General features: G+C 34.5%; 1 protein-coding gene across 1 annotated transcript; it reads right to left on the bottom strand.

The window, feature by feature from the left end:
* Positions 1–6,537: 6,537 nt before the first annotated feature.
* Positions 6,538–8,769, bottom strand: LOC110605566 (auxin efflux carrier component 8). Its single transcript, XM_021744186.2, has 6 exons — positions 8,183–8,769; positions 7,699–7,888; positions 7,480–7,565; positions 7,244–7,401; positions 7,078–7,154; positions 6,538–6,851 (listed from the first exon to the last, which is right to left on the bottom strand). Exons 1-6 carry the CDS (start codon positions 8,688–8,690, stop codon positions 6,785–6,787), a joined length of 1,086 nt encoding a protein of 361 aa, XP_021599878.2. The 5' UTR covers positions 8,691–8,769; the 3' UTR covers positions 6,538–6,784.
* Between the last annotated feature and the right edge of the window lie 1,735 nt (positions 8,770–10,504).

Raw genomic sequence — 10,504 nt, 5'->3', positions numbered from 1 at the left:
ACAATTCCAGGAACTTATCTGTATATTCATCAACACTCATCTCCTCCGTCTGTCTCAACTGCTCAAACTCCACAACCTTTAGCTCCCTGGAACTGTCAGGGAAAGCCCACCCAGCAAATTCGTTGGCGAACTCTTCCCATGTCATACTGTCTATTCTGGGGTCCACATAGTTCTTGAACCATTCTCTGGCTTTCTTGCATTTTAATGTGAACCCTGCCATCTCAATGGCCCTGCTCTCATCTGCTCCCAACTCGCTTGTTATCATTCTGACTGCACTGAGATACTCAAAGGGATCATCTCCCGTATTGAATTTAGGAGCATCCAACTTTAAGTACTCTGTCATCTTCACCTTCGTTCCCCCTGAAGAACTGGGTTGTGCTGCAACAACAGGGGCTACTGGTTCAGGTGGTGGTGGTGGAGGTACTGTTTCTCTGGATTCAGGCGATGCTGACCTTGGCTGAAAAGGTGGGGGTGGATACATATGATATGGTGGATAGAAGGAAGGATAGGGCATATATGGCATGTAGGGTGGATATGGGGCAAAGCTGGAGTAATCCGACGTGCCCCTCATCGGATCCCCTGGGCCCTGTGGAAAGGGTGGATAGCCAAACCCCGAGGCCTGTGCGCCTCCCTGGGACTCCCCATACCTTCTTCTAACCTTCCTATACCCATACTGACCTCTCTCCACTGATCCTCCTCCATAGAAACTCTCTCTTCGTCTGATCTTCCCCCTCTGCCTCTTCCTCTTCTGCTCTCGTTAGAAGACCTTCTTGACGTTCCCTCCTTGCTTGACCTGTGAGATCTTGCCCTTGGCAAGGCAGGTGGACGAGCAGCTGTACCCTCACTTACAGGTGGGACTCCAGTCAATCTCGCGGATCGACGAGTTCCTCGCATCTTAACGCTCTCTGGAACACAACACATCACAGAGCACATAAGCAACACATAGCATACATCACATATAAACTAATGCACATGTATGAATCATGGCATTACACATCAGCATATAGCGACAGGACTGACATCCTATCCTAGTGGACATGTTTCCCTATGGTGCCTGACCTGCTAAAACCTCTATAGGCCCAACTCTGTCTATCTAGGTCCGACCATATGAACCTAATGCTCTGATACCAATCTGTAACAGCCCGAAAATCGAACTGCCACCGGCACTAGGATCCAGATCGACTTAAGGTCGCTGGGACCCGTAGTAAGCCTGCTATCCTGACTGTGAACCTGTGACATCCCATACATGATCATATATTTTCTGTAAAAAACCATAAAACTTGTCTTCATTCCAAGGCTTAACCTGTGCATGCACTATCTCTGTTCTCTACCAATCCCTACTAGAGCTCCTCATTGCTCTAGGCGGATCAACTAGAGCTCCTCATTGCTCTAGGCGGATAAAACTCATAATGTTAAGCCTGGTTTTCTCATCAAGATACAACAATATATAAACATAAACTGATCATGTGAAAACACAAAAAGGGATTACAACTCTTATAATCAAGCACCATTCTATACACTGTACACATACATTATCTCTTTACATGTACATGTCCACACTGACTTACAAACTATATACTCTTCCTGTACCCTGCTAACTTCCCTCTGACTTCTGAACCTGCACAACTGGAGTTAGGGGAGAGGGATGAGCTACTATAGCCCAGTGAGTAGAACAGTAATAAAGAACAGGTGATAAAACATGCTCTCATGCAATGTATCACATCACAAGTAATCACATCTCAGCATGGACGGATCAACACTCCCTCTATACCATATGCCTGGTCCCCGTAGGGCTGTTCCAGGTCTTTGTGCCTGTATGCCTGGTCCCCATAGGGCTGTTCCAAGTCTTGATGCCTGGTCCTCGTAGGGCTATTCCAGGTCTTTCCTCTGAGGGCTATTGAATCCATACTATGTCCATACAGTCATAGAATCAAGGAGAAATGCAATGCAGCATAGTCGTGTACACTAATGCACTCACCCTATAGCATATTCATGATGCATGAAGCATGATAAAATCCTCGTTTCTCATATGAAAATACTAAGTTCAGTTCCACTCACCTCGGGTTTACTCTGAACTGACTCTGCAGGTTCTGAAACTGGACTCACTGCTGACCTCCCTGATTCCTCTGGTCCGTACCTACACAGGTGGACTCAAATGAGGGACCAAACTCACTCAAGAACATGTCTACGAAACTCCCCAAAACCCTTCTAAACCATCCTAGAACATTCACAGAAAACATGCAAAAGAAGGCTGGACAGGGCACTTTCGGCGGCAGGTTCGGCGGCCGAAACCCCTCTCCAGAGACGAAACTCATGCATGTTCGGCGGCACCTTCGGCAGCCGAAGGTCTCATCCAGAGACGAAACTCACATACTTTCGGCGGCCGAACTCCCTCTTTCGGCGGCCGAAAGTCCCTTTCTAAACTGAAAGCTTAGCTTTCGGGGGCAAGCTTTGGCAGCCGAAACTGCCTCCAAGCATGTTCGGCGGCCGAACCTTCTTTCGGCGGCCGAACCTGGTTTTGTCCAGGGGACAGAACCTTGCTCTATTTCATGCAAACATTGCCCAAAAACCTACAACATGCATAACAACTACTCCCAACTAGCACATACACATAGATATGCACAAAGGGGTCTCAAACTAGCCTAAAACCCCAAACAAACATAGCACATAACACTTAACCATGCTTGAACACCAAAAACCACTAAAAACCTCACCTAAACCCAATCATGCATATTACCCATACAAACTTCATAAAACCTTCAAAACGCAACAAAGAAGGTTCAGGATCTGTACTTACCTCTTCTAAACAAGAGATTACACGATCCTAACGTGGAGATATCGAGAAATCTGGTCTCAAACTCTCCAAGCTTCAAACTTTGTTCTTTTTGCTTAAAACCTTCAAAAATCATTAAAACTCTTAAAACCTTGGAAAGATTTGAAGGAAATCATAAAAACCATGAAAGTCAACATGAGAGAGGCTGGAACTCACCTCTGGCTGCAAGTGGAGGAGAAATAGCCTCCTTCCACCGACCCTTGGCCCTTTTATAGGTGGCTGGCCAGACCACCTTCGGCAGCCGAACGTGAATCCGAAACCATGCAATGTTCGGCGGCCGAAAGTGACCTTCGGCGGCTGAACCTTTGCATTTTCCCTTATTGCTTTTCTTTCACAACTCATTTCCTTTCACACTTGAAAACATTCAAAACTCTTAACACACACATGAAAACATAGGTCTTACCCTTCTCGAGGGTTCCGACACTCGAGATTCCACCGAACTACAGGAATTCCGAGGCCGGACTCGAGCCGGGTATTACAATTGAATAGATGGTTGTTGTACATATTCTTTTGCTAATGTTTCTGTTGTTTTGTTGTTGTGGCTGTGTCCTACACATTTTTTGTGACAGGCTTGTCTAAGCCTGTCTGGCCTGCCTGTCCTAATTCTCAGCACTTGTACTTGCTTGCTGATTTATCACTTTCGATTTTTAATTCCTTAATTTATTATTTTTATTTTCAATATTATTTAAAAAAATAAATAAACAAGTCCTTACTTGCCATGAGAAGTTTGAGATATCCTTATCAAAGAGTTTTAAGTTTTTATGCAATTTGATATTAGCCTAAATAGAATAAATTCATCCTTTTTTGTTTCTTTAGTCTTGTTTTGAAAATTCATGAAGTATGGTCCTTATTTAAATAGCTGAAAAGTGATGCATGCTTTTCTTAATCTGTTTACTGCTCTTTGATAAGAGTGACATTAAGAACATTGTCTAGACTATGTTTTTATGCTAGAATATTAAGGGGTATCATTAAAAAGAAAAAAAAAAAGGCAAAAGCAAAATCAGAAAAATTACACTCTTATGACCCACTTCTCTAGTAATTTGGTTATTTGTTACCAATCCGATGGTCAAAGTAGTGCGGTACTTAACAATCCCTTAAGGTGATTCTGTATGGAAAAATTGGTATTTGGGAGAGTATCACCCATTTTGGGCTGTTTAAAAACTCACCCCATACCTTTAGTTAGGTGACTATGAGTGGAGCTACTAGCCATCTAAGCTAAACAACCTGGGGCAAGTGGTTCAGTACTCATTTGTTTCACATTCACTTCATCAATTTCAAGCAAGATATAGCAGGAAGTGTGATAAAACTCCCCCTAAATTTTTAAATTTTGTTGGTCTAGTCAGAGTTTCTAAAGTCTATTCTTTCAAAATGGTAGTTTAATATTAAATAATGGCATTCTAACATTCTGTATGCTTAAAGTAGGATTGAGGGCTTACGTTATATCTTCAGAAACATGTTTTAAAAGTGAGACTTGTTGAAATGAACTTTGGTGAATTTAAGTTATTTTTGCTATTGTCTTATTGCATGATAATTTGGTTCTTTACTTTGGACAATTAAATTTCAAATAGTTAAGGATAGGGCTGTATTTTTATTGTTTGACGATTTGAATTTCTATGCTTGAGGACAAACAATGTGCAAGTGTAGGGGATTTTGATGAGTTGTAAAACTCACAATTTTTCCATATTAATTTTCATGATTTGTTATGATTTTGATGGTAGTTGGATTTTTATTTGACTTTTGATTTTGGACAGGTTTGGAGCTAAAAGTGTGAAAAGGAACTAGAAGAGGTTGTTTCAGAGTTGTTTTAAACTGGAAGGTACTGTTTTGCCCAAGACTATGACCCAAGCGCGATGGACAAATTGCAGAGTTTTTGTTTTGATAACTATATAGAATTCAAGTTATTTTAGATAGTTGAAAATACAATTAGATTAAGGATTAGAATAACAACTATATAAGGATTTGTTGATTTATTTTATTTCTTTTAAATTTTGAATATTTTCTTTTATCTTTTTATTGGAAAAAGCCTATATAAAGGTTATTTTAGAAGTAGGAAGGCATCTCTCCTCATATCTCCTCATCTGCCAATTCACCTCTTCCTCTTGGTTCCTCTAGTTGGCTAAATACTCTTTTTTCGGTTGAAAGTTAATCTAGTTGAAGTTTTATTTAAGTTGTGAGATTTTATCTTAACTTCTCTTCATCTTAATTTCTATTTTTATTCTTTTTCTATTTCCGAGAAACACCACCTCTATTATTATCTTTTTAGAAATTCAAGAGATCTATTGAATATATTAAACAGAGAAAATATTGTTAATTAACTCAATTAAATGCCTAATTGTTTAATTAGGTTAATGCAAATAGCAATTAGCATATCTATTTATACTAAGGAATTTATTGATTTGGTGTAAATAATTCCCTTGCAATTGTTAATTAAGTTTGGATTTTTTTTTCTTAAAATAATTAATTAATTAAATCTACATGCTTGTTGGAGTTATTAATTAATTAGATATTAATTTAACACTTTGCAAATTAATTTAATTTTTTAAAAAAATTAATGGAATTCGCTTGTTTGAATATTATAACCAAACAATGGAAGATTAAGTGAATTATATTTTGAATCAATGATTAACTAATAAACCTCTTAACTTGGATCGTTGAACTTTTAAATTAATTATTTATTTCATTATTCAATCACACTTATTTTATTTCTTAAGCTTTTTAAATTAAATTTCAAACAATTTTTTTTTCTTTTCTCTTTCGTTTTAAATAATTGTTCTTTTTCACTTGGTATTTAAATCAAATAAATTTAAAGTTTATGTGCATGAAACTTATTTACTCTATCTACAAAAATTATTAAATTAGAAAAGAGAATCAATTTTAATTGACGAATTCGATACCCGTCACTCCTCACACACAGAGAAAGGAAGCATCACAATTTGCATGGTACAGAAAGGCATCATAATTTGCATGGTACAGAAAGACACAGTGGCCAAGGATTAACTTAGGTTATTTAATAGTTCTATGCTAGTTATTATATAAAACTTTATATTATCGATATGGAACAGGATCCCACACACTCTATAAAAATACCGAATGGATAATTATTGAAGGAAATCAAATGAGAGAAAAATAGTTTATCTCATTCTCTTGCCAAATTCTATTCAATTGAATATGATAGTATTTCATACTTCTACACAAGTAAATGAGCTTTTTGTAATTTATTTAATCTTTATTTTAAATGCTAAGGTTGGCTAATTTATTTTTTTCAGGTAAAAGTTGTGGGTATTTTAAGACAAGCAAGAATTTCTAACTGATTGGATACTTGGAAGCTAGTAGGATGGAATTAGCTGAACAATAACAGGTTACACCATTCTGTACTTGTTCTGATGCTTTTTATTTTCCACAATTACAATGAGAGGCATTTTATGCAAAATCATTTTTTTAAAAAATAATTATTTTCTTTAAAAAAAACATATTTTTATTATTTAGTTGCAATGTTAATAAGATTCCGAAGTTTAATTGTATTAATTGACTTTTAGATTCCAAAAAATGAAAATGAAGTCATTTCACTTAAAAATGATTTAATTTTACCTTTCACTCATATAATAGTTTCTATTAGTCAATTTTGCCGAGTTCTTTAATGCTGGATAATATAAAAAATATTTTCGAAATAAATGCAGCCTTCATTTACTAACAGCTGATGACTGTTTCATTATTGTATTAGCTTGTTAATTTTTCTGATAAATACATTTACGTTTTCATGAGAAGAAGAGAAATAAGAAAAAAAAAATCTGCCATACTTGACAAAGAAATTTGAACAAACTGTTCAAAAATTGGAAGAGAAATAGATAAAAATCCACCAAACTGAATGCGACTCTTAAAGTTCTTCTTCTTCATCAATACTTTGAAATCTTTTCTGACTTCAAATGGCCTTTTTTTCTTCCATATAGGATTTCACAATTCTAAAAGCGAGTAGTAAGCCAATGCAATTGGCAATGCAATAAGCATACCAAAAATTACCCTGCAAACAAGTTAATCATATCTCCAAATACTTAGAAAAATTATTCTATACAAATGCACAACAATTGCCCACTAACCATTAATTATGATAGGACCGACATGAGACCCATCACGATCAATGGCTTAATGCAACCGTTGTACATATAGGGATTGTATTATAAAATTTATCCAATACTTAGGAATTCAACATTATAAATTTGTTTAGGATGAAAAGAAGCATTAGTTACCCTGTGCTTAATATATCAGGATGAATATTATATTCTTTAGCAAACACAAATGGAACAATCCCTTGTGGTAGAGCTGCCTGCAGTGTAAAAAAAAAAAGAAAAAAAAAAAAACTCAATTGTTTAACCTTCTATGGTGATCAAAAGAAACAAAAAAATTTTTATGTACCTGGACAATTGCCACTTTAAAGACTGTGCCTCTTAGTGTAGTGGCTAGAGAAGCAACTGCCATTAGAGCAGGTCCTGCAGTGAACTTCATTGCCATAGACAGCACTGCCATTCGGACGCCACAGGCTATTATACTGGCGCGAGATGCCATGAACAGACCTATTAAAATGGAATGAAAAGTTATCAGAATTCCTGAAGAAAGTTCTGTTCAAGTGCTTAGAGATTTTAGAACTTTACCTAAGCTGAACATTGCCATGCCAAGCCCTCCATTAGACAATATCATTATAGAACTATCAACAATTTCTGGCATTTTCACTCCCCACCTGAAATATTTCCAGGCTTGTTTGTTAGTTCAATCATGTGACAGGATCAACAAATTTATCATCAATCTTCCTGCAATATGATCACATAATGATTAAGATCATCTGATTCTGTGATAGTCTTCTGCAGAATTACCTGAAGCGTATGCTTGCCCAAATAAGACCCAATAGAGTAGCATGGAAATTGGGATTTCTCACTAGCTTTCTCCCCACTGTCAAGAGAATGAGCATGGTTTTTACTCTCCTAGTTGTTCTGGTTTGTGTTTCTTCTTCTTCTTCTTCTTCTTCCTCCTTTTCTTCTGCCTCTTGGGGGTCCTCATGGTCCACTTGAATCAGAAAAAAAAAAATAAAAAAAGATTACTATATAATAGTATTTAAATTCAAAGGATCTGAATAAACAGTCAAGAGAACTTGACAGAAACAAATGGAAATATAAATGAAATATTTAGGGGGCCCACTGGAGTTATCTTCAATAGCTAAAGTTTGACTGAACAGGATTACAATTGAAACACTGTTTCAAACAGGAACTTTAAGGGGTGATCTAAAATATTCATTTGCAATAAATCAAGTTTGGTATTCTGAACCTGAAAAAGAAATGCAAAACCTGAAATATAACCAACCCGTGATTTCTGAAGATGGGGTGATTGGAACTGCATAGGTGGCATTGAGCTCAAAGAGAAACAACAACAAATTATACCAAACCAAGCTCTGCAAGACAATTATCTGGGAAAGTAGAGACTCAGCTTCAGCTCCATACATAGCTTTCAGAAGTGGGATTCCCAGAATCAAAGTGTTGGGCAATGTTGACAGAGACAACCCAGTAATTATCCAATTCAATCTTCCTCTGGAGCTGATTTTGGTGAGAGCAGTGAGTGCTAGAAGGGCTAATAGCTTCTGAAGAAAGTCAGCTAAAATGAGTTTCAAATTCATTTGGTAAGGATTGTTATGAGAAATAACTTGGAAAGATAAGAGTGGGATTGAAAATTTAGCAACAAATTTGTTTATCCCTGCACATTGATCTGGTGTGAAAAGCCTCCACCATTTCATAGAGATGTAAGCCAATAGCATTGCAAAATACAATGGAACTGTTGCAGAAACCACATGATATACATCTGATAAGGAAATCATGGGAATTTGTGCTTGATTGATTGGTTGAAGACGTTGAAGATATCTTCCTCTCTTATTTCTTTTTTCCTTTTCTTTTTCTGTTGTTCTTTGTTTTTTTTTTCCTTCTTGTGTGAATCCTTTGTTTACTGTTCTCTTATGTGCTCTCTCTTTGTTGCTTTGGCAGATTATGAAAAGTTGGTGTAGCATCACCTGTTTTAATAGAAACTTCATTAAAAATATTTCATAATTCCCAGAATGTCCCTGAACTAATCTGAAATTTTGTCAGAAAACTAGCATGACTATTTCCTTTTTGCATATGTTTAATTCTGGTACTTTTTTTGTTATTCACAATGTCGTTTGTTTATTTTACCTGTTTTGATGGTTAAGTATCATTATCAATACAATTTTAGGGTTTTTTTTTAAATTTTTTATTTTATTTTTGGGGTTAATGAAAGATGGGGGTATTTTAGTAATCTGAGTTAAAAGATAGATTCCAGCTTCCTTCTTGTCATGCCTTTTGGTTCATTGGTTCTTCAAGCAAAGGAGAGCTACACAAGCTGACACTAACTCTAAAATCTTGTCCACTAGGCTTTAATTTTCATCAATTCATGTATGAAAGTCCAACAATATAATAATAATAATAGTAATAATAATAATTTTCTTTTTTTTTTTTCCTTTTCTTACTTCATTGGTCTTAATACTTTTCAATTTCACCCTTTTACTTATTGAAAAAGTTTTTTCTAATTATTTCTTCTATTAATAAATTTTTTATTGATAAAAAAAGAATTTTTTTTGAAATGGATATTGGGAGAGTAGAACATGAGATCTCTCAAATTTATTCAGATACACTTATTATCAGTCTAAACATGTGAGTGCAAAAAAAAAAAAGAATTAACTCATTTTTAAAGAAAATGAAAAAAAAGGTCATTTTTTAAATTTAAAATCTTGCAAGGACTATAAAACTTTATATATTTTTTATTTTTTGAAAATTACAACTAAATAATAAGAAATTAGTTATTTTATTAAAAAATAATTTGTGAAAAATTGCATATATGTATAAAAATTGTGAATGAAGAGGAATAAAGAAGTGAATTGCAAGAGAAGTAATTGAAGGATTATGACAGTGGTAAGGAAGAATTTTTTGCTAAATAAGGTCAAAAGTATGAGAATAAGTGTAGTTGGGAATTCACTTTTTAAAATGTGAAATTTTCCCAAAAACGTCTATTGTCTCTTTCTTCCAACCCTTTGTTACCTCAATTTTGCATTTTCTTTGCTGCCAACTTTGTCCATAATTCCTTGCCTTCTCTATTAGCTTTTTTGAATTTTAACATATTTCATTTTTATTTTATTTTATTTTATTTCATTTTTCTCCTTCTGGTGTAGAAAAAAAAAATTACTGCAAAATAATTTTTTACTCTATTTGTTTATAAAAAATAACTTGTATTATGAAAATATTTTTTATAAAAAATATTAACAAAATAACTTATTTTTTATTATTTTGACTTTAATTTAAAATATAAAATATATTAATAAATTTATATATAAAAGTAAAATTAAATTCAGTTTTACTATAAAAATATCTTTATCTATATGAACTAAGATAATCATGAATCTAAATTAACAGTAATAATTAAATTTTATGTGTATAAAAATTAAATTTTATATGTTAATTTTAAAATTAGACAAAATTACACAAGCAAACATGTTAGAACAATTAATTCAAAATTGAAATATTTAAATAATAAATATGAAGACAAGTAAAACATTGAGCTTCTTTTTTATCCAATTAACATAATTAAAATAAATAAATAAATAAACAAAAATAATGTTCATAG

The sequence above is a fragment of the Manihot esculenta genome, chromosome 17 (genome assembly GCF_001659605.2).
Source record: "Manihot esculenta cultivar AM560-2 chromosome 17, M.esculenta_v8, whole genome shotgun sequence".
Classification (NCBI taxonomy): domain Eukaryota; kingdom Viridiplantae; phylum Streptophyta; class Magnoliopsida; order Malpighiales; family Euphorbiaceae; genus Manihot; species Manihot esculenta.
The sequence above is the reverse complement of the archived record's forward strand: the minus strand, read 5'-3'. Positions and strand labels throughout refer to the sequence as shown.